This window comes from Typopeltis vanoorti, chromosome 15 (assembly GCF_054136105.1).
Source record: "Typopeltis vanoorti isolate ZY-2024b chromosome 15, IOZ_Tvanoo_1.0, whole genome shotgun sequence".
Taxonomy (NCBI): domain Eukaryota; kingdom Metazoa; phylum Arthropoda; class Arachnida; order Uropygi; family Thelyphonidae; genus Typopeltis; species Typopeltis vanoorti.
Genome location: NC_143563.1, coordinates 17506183 through 17520382, shown reverse-complemented (window position 1 = coordinate 17520382; position 14200 = coordinate 17506183). Strand labels below are relative to the sequence as shown.

The following is a 14200-nucleotide window of genomic DNA, read 5'->3' as shown; positions in this document are numbered from 1 at the left end:
GGTTTGTAACAGGAGGTCAGGTCATGTTTTTTTAAGATCTTGGTAATCTTTTCCGAGGTGCCTCGGATGTAGGGAATGGTGATGGATTTAGAGTAATCCTTCATCTCTTCATTACCAGTTTCTGTGTTGTAGTGCCTACGTGCACGTAACTTTTTTTGTAAGTTCCTTTAGAAGATGGCAACGTGACGTTGCCGAAATATCGGAAAATATTTATTAAAGTTTAATTTAATTTATATCCTTAACTACGTTGTTCAATTCCTTAAGTGTTTTAATAAAGTCTTACATCTGTAAACACAACTATGGTCATTCAGGCTTGGGTTGACCATGTCTTGGACACCACCCACAGGGTATCATGGAAGAAAACCACCATGCTCCATCACAGCAAATTCAAGAAAGAGAGACTATTCTTAGAAGCAGCAGCAGCTCTTAGAAATCAACCAAATCTTAATAAATATTTAATAAATAATTATTCAGTTGCATTAAGCTTCCGAAGATTTGGGAAACACTCATCACCAGAGATCCCACCTTACATTCCAGGCCACCTACAACCGCCCTTAGAGGGCGCTCCACCTAGATAGGACTTTAGTGTCACCCACGTGGTTGGGCTTAGTATTGTATGATATTTGTGTTCATGTTACATTAGTTATTTTTGTAATCCCCGTAGATGTCCTAGTGACTAGGACGAAATATAGGAAGTATTAAATTCTTTTTTAATCCTTTCTGAGTGTTATAAAAAATCCATTAATCCTCCAACATTAAGTATTTAATTAAATTGTGCCAATTTTGATTTTTATAGTATTATTATTATTATTTGACGACTCCAGGGAAAGAGGCAGGTGCCTTCTCTCTCATTGAGGGGAGGGCACCTGCTCTACAACTCTGTCTCCACTACTAACTACACCAACTGACTGCAACTATACCAACATCATCTACCGCCGACCACCACCACTGGTATTTCCCCAGACGCTCACAAATATCTATGCCCACGGCGGGATTCGAACCCGGCTGGAGAGCGGATATGTTAACCACTTCAGCAGCCAGGCCGGCTAAAATGTATTATTTTGTTAATGAAATATAGTGAGAAAAGCACTTTTTTTAATAATGTATTACATATATCATACATGCAAGTTGGCTGTGAGAACACATGCAATTTCCAGATAAAATTCTATTGGTGACACTGGTGTTGATATTGTGTGTGTGTGCGTGTTGATGGTAGTAGTGTAGTTATGTAGTTGAGGATTAAATAAAGGAGACATTGACTTGCATAATAAATCTTTGGAGGTATCGCATAATAATAATATGTGTATACTGCAACCACGGTTAATATTGAACTAAATTAATGTCTTGATTTGAATATAAAATTTATTTATTGGAAATGATAACTGTAATTTAATTTAAATTAATACATGATATAAAATTGTTTTACTTGAAGTATGTGAGATTTACTGTTTTCAATAAGGTGTGTAATGGCAGCTCATAGTCACTACTTCATGACTGAAATGAAAACCAGAAGTATGATGAGTAAGGAGTATGTATAGAATGGGAAAAACACTGGCTTGGAGAGAAATAAGGGATTATTTGGAACTCTATAATGGATATTATGAAGCCTTTTATATAGAAAGAAAAATGTTTAAATTATCAATTATGTTATGGCAATGACAACAGAGCAGCAGACACAGGGGGGAGAAGTACTGCGGTTGAGATTTTAATGACTGTTTTACTAGCTATCTCCTGGTTGGAAATAAAATTTCTTTAATAAATTCATTGGCATCTACCTGTGATCAAATAACTTGATGAATGAGATGTTTTAAACTGAAAAAAAAAGTGTAAATTATGACAAGAATAATATTTTGAATACAATTGGGACTGAAATTTCACTCGCCACTTGTCTTTACTAATTTGATAGTGGTGGAGCTGTGTGTGTCTGTTATATTCACAAGGGTGGTGCAAAGACCAATGTATCCAACTATCGACCAATTAGTATCTCAGAAGTGGTGGTGAGGATTTTGGAAAAATTGGTTAGGGCCTGCATTCAGAAATGGGTTGACAATAAATATCTACTTTGCAATGAACAACATGGGTTTTAAGGGAAAGTCATGTTTTAGCAACTTGCTCACATTCTATAACAATGTTACCATTGAACTAGAGAAGGGGAATGGATACATGATACTTTTGGATTTTGCTAAGGCTTTTGACAGAATATAGCATGTCAGACTGCTGCATAAATTGGATAAAATGGGTTTGGGTTATACAATATTAGCATGGATAAGAGGATGGCTGACTGAGAGATATCAAAACATGGTATACAGGGGATCTGAGTCTGCAAAGTTTAAGGTAACAAGTGGTGTACTACAAGGATCAGTGCTTGGTCCACTGTTATTCAATCTGTATATTAATATGATACTGGGAAGGATTTGACAAGTGACATACAGTTATTTGCTGATGATGCAAAGATAGGTAGGGCAGTGGTGCACCCAGGGAGGAGGCCAAGGGTCCCCCCCCCAAAAAAAAGAAAAAGTTAAAAAACACTAGAAAAATTTCCAAATTACTTTTCCTAATTAAAATTCGTTTTTTATTTATGTTTTGTAATGTCTTCTATTTTTATACTACTTATGAATGAAGGGTCACAATAAGATGAGAAAATCCTATAGCAGTGTTTCTCAACCTATGGTCTGCGGACCATAGGTGGTTGGTGCGCGACGATGGGACATGTAGTCTACAGGATTAAATTAACCAAATAAATCTATATATTTTAATTATCCAAACAAAACAAATTAAAATTGAATAAGTAAGTAAAAATTATTAAAATAAAATGAATACTTAAAAAAAAAAAAATAGTGGCAGCATGTTCATTCCATGAAAATGCTGCCACTATTTTAATTTGCAGTGGCAGAATGATGAGTAATAAAAGAGGGGTAAAGTGAAAAACAATATAGTTTTATTGCTTCCACCTTCCCTAACAGTTTTGTCAGATTTGAAGTGAACATATGTTATCCACATCTCAACCAATTGCCTGTTGTTTATTGATTAAATTAACCAAAAAAAAAAAAAAAACCTTCAGTTCATTTTTATTGTTGAAGGTTTTTCTCCTTCAACCAAGGCTCAATATATCTTTAGAAGTGCTAAGTAATACTTAGACAAAATGTGTTGTGAGTTAATCCCAGTATTTATATATATTTTTGAAAATCGCGCGAAGGAAAGATAAAAGCAAGCTGACAAATGAGTTGAAATGCTAACTCTCTTCAACCGAATTCCAATAACATGTGAAACTGCCATAACAGCATTCACTATATATATATATATCATAGTTTTAACACATTTACGAATTTTAACACTTTCAGTTGAATTTTATTGCTGTCGAGCGAACTCACACAATCTAATTAATAACAATGGTTTTTAGTTAGATATTGTGTTTGCCGGTGCATATGGTTTTGCTTGAGTCTATATATATAGCATAGTTTCTGTATGAGGGGACATGTGATTTATTAATTAGTGTCGTTTTTATTTCAGTTGTCTCTAATTGCACTATTTGTTGAGAAATATATTACACAGACTGCTTATACCTCATTCATTGACATAATAAAAGTACTTGTTTTTCTTGCCTCTGTAATATAGTAACTATTGGGGAGTGCTTGTTGTTTACCGTGGGAGCAAGTTACTATCGCCCCGCTCTAAACATGTTTCAACTTTTTTCATTTGTGAGGTATATGCGAAACTTTTCAATTTCTTTTTTCAAAAAGTGAAATCTGGGGTGAGAGTTATATGCGAGTAATTGCGGTATTTCAATTATGGATAAGTACATTGGCACCTTCTTTAAAAGGAAAAATAGCTAGGATGACAGTGATAATACAAATCGAGTTTGTAATGACAGTTTGTGTGTAGTTTCTGAAGAGAAAGATGTCTATAACGAATCCACAGAAACACAGAATTCCCATCAGTTGCAATGCGATAATATTAATACGCTTAACAAAAGGAAAGATTTGCTGACTTGCTGGACACTCGACCTGTGGATCGCATTCAAAGATAAATACAATTGGTTATTTTGTAGGAACATTTTTCTGTTTTGTGACTTTTCTCCCTTTACGGATTATGCCTACATTATTGTGTTATTATTCAACAATTGTTTACAGTTTTGAATGTATATATAAAGTCAATATCAACAGTCGCCTGATTACGAATGTGTGATGAAAGGGACGGGGAGGTTTGGAGCTTCCCAGGATAGTATTCAAAAGGTAAATACAATTGGTTATTTTGTATAGGGCTCCGAAACTTATTAGTTTAGAATTTAACCACTGGGAAAGGGTTTGTGTCCACCTCAAAACTCTGAAACAGAATTTGGAAACATTTTCCGAATAACTTTTTATAAGAAATTTCTGTGATTTCACGATCCATTTCAGGCTTGCAGTCACGAGAACGACCTTTCGTTATTATTATTATCTCGGACAACTCCAAGGAGTCGACAGACTCATCGAGGGAGGCCCCTAACATCATGTCAAGAGCAACTATTCGACATTCACACAGTATCTATCATACCTCACCTTGAACTCATTCACGGTCATAGCACCCACAACAGACTCTGGCAGCTTATTCCACTCATTCACCACTCTCCAAGTAAAAAAACCTAGTTCTAACAAACCTGCTAACCACACTCTTGCCCAGCTTCCATGTATGGCCCCTAGTCCTCCCACCACCAATCCTATTCTCAAAAATATCTTCTGGATTAATCCTATAGAAACCCATCAGTAATTGGAATGTCGACCTATCAACCAATTTTTGCAACCCACAAATCTTCAATCTGTTCTCATAAGGTTCATTCCACAGACCTCTCCCCATCAAGAAGAAACCCTGGCGCCCATATCTGGGCACAGTAGTCTAGATGGGGTCTTATCAAGGCTCGATATAGAGGAACAGTAACTTCTTTGTCTCTGATTGTTAAAGTATTTTTCAGCAACCAAGTGATTTGATGAGCTGTTTTGGCCACTTTTGCAATGTGTCCCCCTAAACTTCAACTCCCTATCCACCAACACTCCCAAATCTCTGGCCTCATCAATCTCCTGGAGTACGGTTCCACCAATGTGATATACTGCTGCTAATCTTTTCACTCCAAATGCATAACCTTACACTTTGCCACATTAAATTGACATCCATTTTCCCTAGCCCAGTCCTCTAAACTATCCAAATCATCCTGCAAAATTTTGACATCCTGTGCACTCACAATTGCTCTACCCAACTTTGCATCATCAGCAAACAAGTGAACACTTCCTGTCAGATCCTTTCCTATATCGTTAATGAACAAATTGAAAAGTAGTGGTCCAAGAACAGAACCCTGTGGCACACCACTAATCACAAGCCGTCTTTTGGACTCCACTCCTGAATAAACCACTCTCTGATATCTCTCCATCAACCTCCCTCCTATCCATCTCACCAACCCTATATCCATCCCCATATTCACCAGTTTACTGATTAGAGTAACATGTGGTATCCTGTCAAAGGCCTTGGCAAGGTCCAGTAGAATCACTGTAAACTCATTACCCTTATCCAGTTCGGCCGTCACCGTGTTATAAAACGTGAGCAAGTTACTGAGGCATGATCTACCCTTCACAAAACCATGTTGTCCCCCATACAGTATCCCATTTTCATCTATCCAGTCCTGTATTCTTGTCTTGACTAATTTCTCCAAGATCTTGACAGCGATTCCTGATATGCTAATCAGTCGGTAATTTACAGCAGTCTTGGAACCTCCTTTATGCAGTGGAACTATTTTCCCCTCTTTCCAGCCCCCTCAGGACTCACCCAGACCTGATACTCAAATTAAACAAAATGGTCAAGGGTACTGACAATTCTTTAGCTGCTTCACGTACAACACGAGCTGGTATACCATCCAATCCCACAGATGTATTGACATTGAAGTTTTGCAATAGACTACTCACATTCACCACAATACCTGTATAATCTATTGGTTCATTCATTTCTGCAATATCACCACCTGGAAGATATATTCTTGTAAAGTGCTCGCTCAGTAATTCAACTATATCAGCTGATTCGGTTACCTCCCTACCATCGGCATTCTTTAAAATCATTCTGCCATATACATTTTTTCTTTTACTTACAACATATCAAAAAAACTGTTTAGGATTCTCTTTAGCCTGCATGGCCAATGTTCTTTCATATTCCTTTTTTGCTTTTCTTACCACACTCGTTACCCTTCTGGCCTGCGCTTTATACCGTTCATGTGCCTGCTGGTCACCTTTCTCCTTAAATTCCCTCCATAGTTGTTTCTTTTTTTTGCAGCTCAAGCTTAATGGTGTTATTCATCCATTTAACCCCTACTTGATTTATTATTCGGACTCTAGGTATACAGTCAGCCATTGCTTCTTGCAAACACTTCTTTACTGCCTCCCATGCACTATCAACTTCTAGCCCTTGCAGTTGTACATGCCATGGCACTGAACCAATCAATCTCCTAAACTTGTCATACTTACCAGCCCAATATTTCCACATGTTCCCCGTCTTAATTATAAAATCCACACCTTTAGCCACCTCCCAAGTCAAGACCCTATGATCACTCTCACCAATTGGTGGCAACGTGGTCATATTCGTTACAGTCGAATTCTCAGATGCAATTACCAGGTCAAGCACTCTCTGACCCCTATTATTTTCCATTACATGCTGTCACAGATAGTTATCCTTTAATAACCTCATAAAATCCAATTCCTTCCTCCCATGTGTCCTCTCCTCCTCCCAATCAATGTTACCATAGTTGAAATCTCCCATAATAATTACCCTCCTTCCACTCATTTCTTCTATTTGCTTATGCATACTATCTGCACCATCTATTCCATCACCTGGTCTATAGCAGCCCAACTGTATATTTAGTTCTGCTAATTTCAATCTCACACCAAATAGCCTCAAATGTGCTCTTTTCTCTATCCTGCAGTTCCACTTCTATTCTTCTTGGCTGTAGCTCATCAGCTATCATCAATAACACTCCTTCCCCCCATTTTATTCTCCTTGTCACTCCTGGACACACCATACCCCTCACATTCAATCCCACTAGCTGTGTCATCTTCTGTCAGCCATGTTTCACTAATGCCAATAACCTGTGGTCTGGAAGTGCCAACCAAGGCCAAAAATTCTTCCCTCTTTTTCCTAATACTTCTGGCATTTGTATACATGAATTGAAGAAGCCGATTTGTCCCATTCCTATTTTGATGCCTTATACTAACTATCCCATTCTGATTCATGGTCCTTCCTACTCGCTTGGGCATATTACACACATTCACACACTCTACTGTCTCCCTAAAATCTGCAAATCGGCTCCCCCCCCTTAATAACTCTAGTTTCCCTGGTTCTGTAACTTCACTTCCACCACATTCGACAACACCTTTTCAAGTCTCCGCACACCAAATCCATTCAGATGTAATCCATCCATTTTATATAAATCCTTTCGCCCATCGAACTCATTCCACACATCCACAAATTCCACACCACTCATCAAACATAATTCACGCATAAAGTCATTAGCAATTATGATCCTCCTCCTATACTCTTCACTGTCATGCCGTGGCAACAGACTCGCCATCCTAACTCTCTTACTCTTTTCTTTTGCTACCTCAAGCAATTCCTTCACATTCTCACTCATAGCCTTTTTATTTCCTTTCAAATCATTTGTATTCACTACTACTATCAATTCCTTCACCCGCTGTTTTTGCATCCTTTTGTATACACTCACTATCATACCCTTATTTTTTCTATCGTACTTTTGCCAATTATTAGTCAGTATGCTTGTTAAAGATTTTTGCCAACGTTCCAGTTGCTGGTTTACACTATGTATCATTCCACATAATAGAGCTATTTCACTCATTGCGTCAGTGTCGGCATTTTTATTTTCCGACGATTCATTCAATCGTTCTGTATGCTTAACTTCATTCACTCTATCAACGTTACTCTCACAGCTATCAGGTACTACCTCGCAAATATCCTCGTTCATACCTCGAATATCACTGTTATCCAGATTCTCACTTTCAACAATATCATTCACACGACCTGAAACATTCTTTAAATCCTCATATTCTTTACACTTTTTGTACACATTCACTCCACCATCGTTGTTTAACCAGACTCCAACTGCTCTCTTCGATGCATACATTTTGCAAACGGAACACTAAATCAAGTCTTTTAAATTAAGATTTTTTGACAGATATGGCAACCTGGATGCCATCTTTATGTTCCTCTTTATGGGAGCCATGAGCACAGATAATTGATCTATCAGTTTACTGTTAAAATATTCAAAAAACACCCAGGCACGTTAAACTACTAAAGGAAACAATATTATGTACTATGTAATACTTAATATATACTTAGTTATTCCTAGAATAACTTATCTCAATCAGGAGCTCTTCTTAAACACGTCTACAGTTATTGAAAAAAGAGCAGCTAATTGAGCTTTCAAGTGACAGTGGGCTTAAAATGCAATGTGTGCCGATCTTCGACTGAAGTTGACCAATATTGAGCCAGATATCCAGCAGCTCTGCAAGGCCGAGAAGCTCATCCATCTCATTAAAAGTAAATAGTAACATAATTATATCATATTATTTATTTGTTTAATAAAAATTAAAACTTTTAATTTTTATCCACAAAATTTAATTTTTTATCTATATATCCAGCCTAGTTGGCCTACTCTCCAGCCAAAAAGGCTGTGGGTTCGAATCCTGCCGTGGGCATGGATGTTTGTGATTGTCTGTGAAAATACTAGTGGTAGTGGTCGGCGGTAGATAGCATTGGTGTAGATCATAGGTTCCTAAACTTTTTCGGCCACCGTCCCCTCGAATCCATAAACTCATCGTCAGTGCCCCCCCCGGTCTTACCTTAGCCTACCCTACATTCAGAAAAGCGATTCACACAACCCACAAGGAACAGTAATAACATTTTTAAAAATAATTATTAATTTATAATTTAAATTTATTTTAAATCCAAAAAAAAAAACAAAAAAAAGAAACATTTAACTTTAATAACAACTTTGCATTAAAATCTAATAAAACATTGTATAATAAGGCTATTCAATAGCAGCTATTGACTTGATGTTCTGAAAATCCTTAATGTGATGATGGGCTTCATGGTGTGATACCAGTTTTCCTATGTCTAGTTTAATATCATTTAGCAGGCGTCTTAAATCTCCATGTTGAGTTATCTGGAGTCTTATTCAAATTAAGTTGATATTGAATCCAACATTATTTCAAAGCCGAATATAGAAACTATAAAAGTTTCGGTGGATTCAAGCGTAAGCAAACCTTTCATGACAGGTTCAACTCGTAGTAAAAGCGGAGTAATACTGATTACTATCCTTAGTATTTCCCATAATGTAAAAGACATCTCCTAGTGGACACGCATAACATCATACATGTCCACTTGGAGATGTGTTTTATATTATGGGAAATACTAAGGATAGTGATCAGAGCTTACTTCATCTTTACTACGAGTTGCCCCTGTCATGAAAGGTTTGCTTAAGCTTGGATCTGCCGAAACTTTTATAGTTTCTATATTCGGCATGAAACTCTTGTAATTTCTCTATTCGGCTTTGAAATCTCTTTGCAGAAAGAGCAGAGATCTCTTTCTGCAACCAAAACTTTTCATAAGATTTTAAGATTTCTTAAATTTTGGCTTCAGCTCAAAGTCATTTTGTAGCTCAATTAGTTCTTACTCCATGGCTCCCACTACCTCAGTATCGGAAAATGGATTTATTACCTAATCTGGAACTTCCAACTAAAGTAAATCCTTGATCTACTTGCCTTGTCAGGATGTACTTTTTGAAATGTTCAATTATTCTGGACGGCTTCGTTGCCTCATTAGAGAAGACCCTTTCACAAATTGGCACATTGGCAGCTGCTGGTTTGTTGGTGCTGGTATGCATCCGTATTTTAGGTATTCAATGCTATACTGCCTACATTTCTTCTTTGACGTATCTGCATCTGCCATTTCTATTCTGGAACATGCAGAAATAAGCGTACTTACATATTTGAAAGCAGTTTTTGTAAATAATAATCTTTATCTTTATATCCTCACAATATAACAGAACCTATAATTTGTCAAGCTGTGACACAACACTTACATAGCTAAAAGCTTCACATTTTTGTTCAGTAAATACGAATATCGGAAAATACATTATAACACACTCAGTACTATTAAGATAAAAAAGGACCACTTCAGAAATTACCAACAAAAAACTCAAAAAATGTTTTGGAAAACAACAAAAAATGTCTTGGAAACAATAATAATAATCAAACACCAGCAATTAATTATTGCATTTTGCAGCACACCTTCAGCGCCTTCCTGCTTGCCTCTTGCCGCCCCCTTAAGTAATCCCACCGCCCACTTTGGTGTAGACGATGATTGTAGTTGTGGTTGGTGAAGATGGAAAATTGTAGAGTAGGTGCCCTTCCTTGATGTGTCTTTGGACTACCTGGAGGTGTTATGTAATAATAATATCCACAAGCTTTATATGTTCATCGTGCATCACATAGTTTGAATTTGGCACTTGAAAATGCCTGTGACAAATAAGAAATTGCATTGGCATAATTGAAAAGGGACACCATTTCTTCAGTACCCCTAAAAGACAGGACATCCTTGTTGCTTATAATACAGGGTGTTTCAAACAGAATGTCTGATTTGAAAATTGTATATTCGAAAATTGTAATTGTAATTGCACATTGAGCATTTGTAATTGTGATGAGTGAAACTTTAGGCCTTATTTCATACTTGACATTTTCATTATTAAATATAATTATTTGAAATCGGGTCATTCTTTTTGAGACACCCATTCTCTTTGAAAAACCCTGTATTATAATATTAATATCTTTTAAGATTTATAATATCTTTATTTAGCTTGCAAAAAATATTTGCATACACCTTACCATTGTCTAAAATAATGCAAAAATCTTATTGACCTCTTGATTGCTCTAAATTTTGTTGATGATGTTGTGGCCCAATTAAATACCATTCGTGAAACACCAGATTCTTCATTTAAAGATATTTACGATGAAGCATGTATAAAAGCCAATAATTTTAATATTGACATTAAAAAGCCAAGGACTTCATCAAAACAAACATTAAGATCCAATGTTCCAGCCGATTCTGTAGAAGAGTATTTCAGGAGAACTATTTCATTCCATTTATTGATCAAATATTGACTCAACTTCATGAACGTTTCACTCGGCACTTCAACATTTTGAAATACTGTATATTTTTTTCTCTTCTACCAAATGGAAAAGATGCTCCAACAGCAAGTGCAATGGAAGATTTTCGTTAGTTGTGTGAATTTTATGCTAGTGATATGCTTTATACAAATCCAGCAATTTTGAATGCCGTATTCAAGTTGTGGTATAAGAAATTCGAAAAACTGTTTGCAATAGCTCCATGCAAAAATGCCGTTGATGCAGTTTCAAAGTGACAAAATGATATATCTTAACATCTATAACTTATTAAAAATATTTGCAACGCTTCCAGTAACAACATGCATCAGTGAAAGGTCATTTTCTAACTTACGCCTTTTAAAAACCTATTTAAGATCTACCATGACACAATTACGATTGAACAGACTGGCTTTGCTATATATACACACAGAGAGAGATTAATGTAACCACGACTGAAATAATTCAAGAGCTTTGTAAAAAGAAAAGAAAACTGGATTTTATTCTTTAAATAAATTTTTTTAATCACCTAATGAATTTTATTGAATGGATGAAATTTAACGAATTTTAGTTGAATGGATAAAAATATTTTTAATGCAAATTCATTGCATTAAATATTTTTATCCGTTCAACTCGTGCCCCCCCCCCCCAAGATTAAATCCTGGGTGCGCCACTGAGGTAGGGTAATCAGGAATGCTGTTGATATGCAGTCTTTGCAGAATGATTTGAATAGGCTGGAACTGTGGGCATGGGAAAATGAGTGTCAGTTCAATGTTAGTAAATGTAAAGTCATTCACTTCAGCATGATTAGATATCCAATGTTGTATTATATTTGTGGGATTAGGCTAGAAGAAACTGACGAGGCTAGGGATCTTGGAGTGTTAATAGATAGGAAGTTTAGGGCCATGTGGCAAAGATTTTAAATAGGACTCAAAAGATAATTGCAATGCTGAAACCAACGTTCACATGTAAAGATAAGGATGTTATTTTGCCTCTTTACAAGGCCTTGATAAGACCTCACTTGGACTATTGTGCACAGGTCTGGGCTCCTGGTTTCCATTGTGATACTGATATATATTGGAGAGAGTACAAAGGAGAGTGCTAAAAATGATATCAGGATTGTGGAATACTGATTATGAAGACAGATTGAGAATTTGTAGACTACAGACACTAGCAAACAGGAGAAAGAGGGGTGATATGATTGAGACTTACAAACTTCTGAAAGGGTTTCAATTGATGGGATTTTTCAATTTATGGAGGGTGGGGAAAGGACAAGAGGCATCCTTGGAAGCTGAGAATGAAGGCCACCAAGAAGGGTGAAGTCTAGATTTTTCTCTCATAGGGTGGTGCATGATTGGAATGGATTGCCATTAGATGGTGTGAGTGCAAGCAGTGTGAATGAATTCAAGAATAAGTATGATAGCTGGTGTGTGTAGTATGCGGCCTCCCTCGATGAGTCTCTGACTCCCTGGAGGTCTCTCTTAATAATATTATATATATATATATATATGTATATATTGAGTTTGAACTATTTCATAATTGTTCAATGTGTTATTTTTTATTTTTCCAGCGAATGTTAAACTGAAATGCAGAAGAACAACAACTAAGAATTATGAACAAGAAAGGCATATTACCTCGTCTGCTTTCTGACTGGTTTGCTTTTATTTTTGTTGTGAGTGCTGTTAATAGTGTGTTTTTCTTTGAGCTTTTTTGGGTATCACCTTCAGTACATAAAGCAACACCATTTCTGTATTATGTTGATGCTGTGTGTGGCTCTTTTATCTTTTGTAATATATTGGGAAATTTATACAAAATGATGGCAACAGATACTACTAGTGAAAATATTATATTACCAGCCCTTCTGAAACCAAAATGGCGTTTCTGTCCTGTTTGTGAAATGAATTCGCCCCCAAGATCATTTCATTGTAATACCTGTGATATGTGTGTACTTAAACGGGATCATCATTGCCTTTTTGCAGGTTGTTGTGTTGGGCATAAAAACTTTCGTTACTTTTATATGTTTCTTCTTTATCTTTCACTTGGATCACTTTATGCCACAATTTTAAACATGTTTTATATTTGGAATCTGCTGGGAGGATTTAATTTAAAATCTGTTATTGCACATATTGTTCCCTTTTTTTATTGGATTTTTGGCTATTATGATGCAGGTACAATGTTTGCAACCTTACTATCAGTGATGTCCTTCACTGGATTTCTATTTGTGGCCAGTTTATTATCCTTACACAGCAAACAAATGGCAAGAAATCAGACATCATTCGAAAAAAATCATGGAATTTTTGACTATGACCTTGGACTGCAGCAAAATATTATTGAATGCTTAGGAGAAAGGTGGTATATAATATGGTTATTTCCATCAGTTACTTCTTGTCTCCCCAGCAATGGAATAGAGTTCATGAAAAAGGAAAATTTCTTTTCTTCAGGAAAATCAAAATAAATAATGTGTAAAATATATAATTTTGGACATTATTTTGCACATCATTTTACACATTTGAAGTTGCACAAATTTAATTTAAAAAATACCTATGTATGTAGATAATTTTATTTTATTTTTTTCCTCCCAAATTTTGGAAGTGGAAGATTTCTTTTCTTCAGGAAAATCAAAATAAATAATGTGTAAAATATATCATTTTGCACATTATTTTACACATTTGAGGTTGCACAAATTTAATTGAAAAAATACCTATGTATGTAGATAATTTTATTTTATTTTTTTTCCTCCCAATTTTTGGAACACTAAGCAAGAAAGAATGCAAAATTTTATTGTGTTAAAATTTTTTTAACACAATAAAAAAATTTTATTTTCTGTATAATTTGTCCCTGACAAAAAAAAAAAAAAAAAAAAAAAAAAAAAAAAAAAAAAGAGAGAGGGGGGGGGATTTTAATTTTCTTAGCCAATGCTTATAAATGTGAATATCATGCTGAAAAGGAATACAATAATTGGCTTTTTATTATCACAAGCAAAAAATGCCATGACAGCTCTTAATTCAGAAATA

At 35.8% G+C, this 14200-nt stretch overlaps 1 protein-coding gene across 1 annotated transcript in view; it reads left to right on the top strand.

The window, feature by feature from the left end:
* The window catches only part of LOC150098426 (putative palmitoyltransferase ZDHHC24), a 40898-nt gene extending 26951 nt beyond the window's left edge, over positions 1-13947 (top strand). Inside the window, exon 2 of the mRNA XM_090405305.1 lies at positions 12757-13947. Coding sequence (XP_090261431.1) covers positions 12799-13641 — 843 coding nt within the window. The 5' untranslated portion in view covers positions 12757-12798 and the 3' untranslated portion in view covers positions 13642-13947. The remainder of the gene's footprint in view (positions 1-12756) is intronic.
* Positions 13948-14200: the final 253 nt, after the last annotated feature.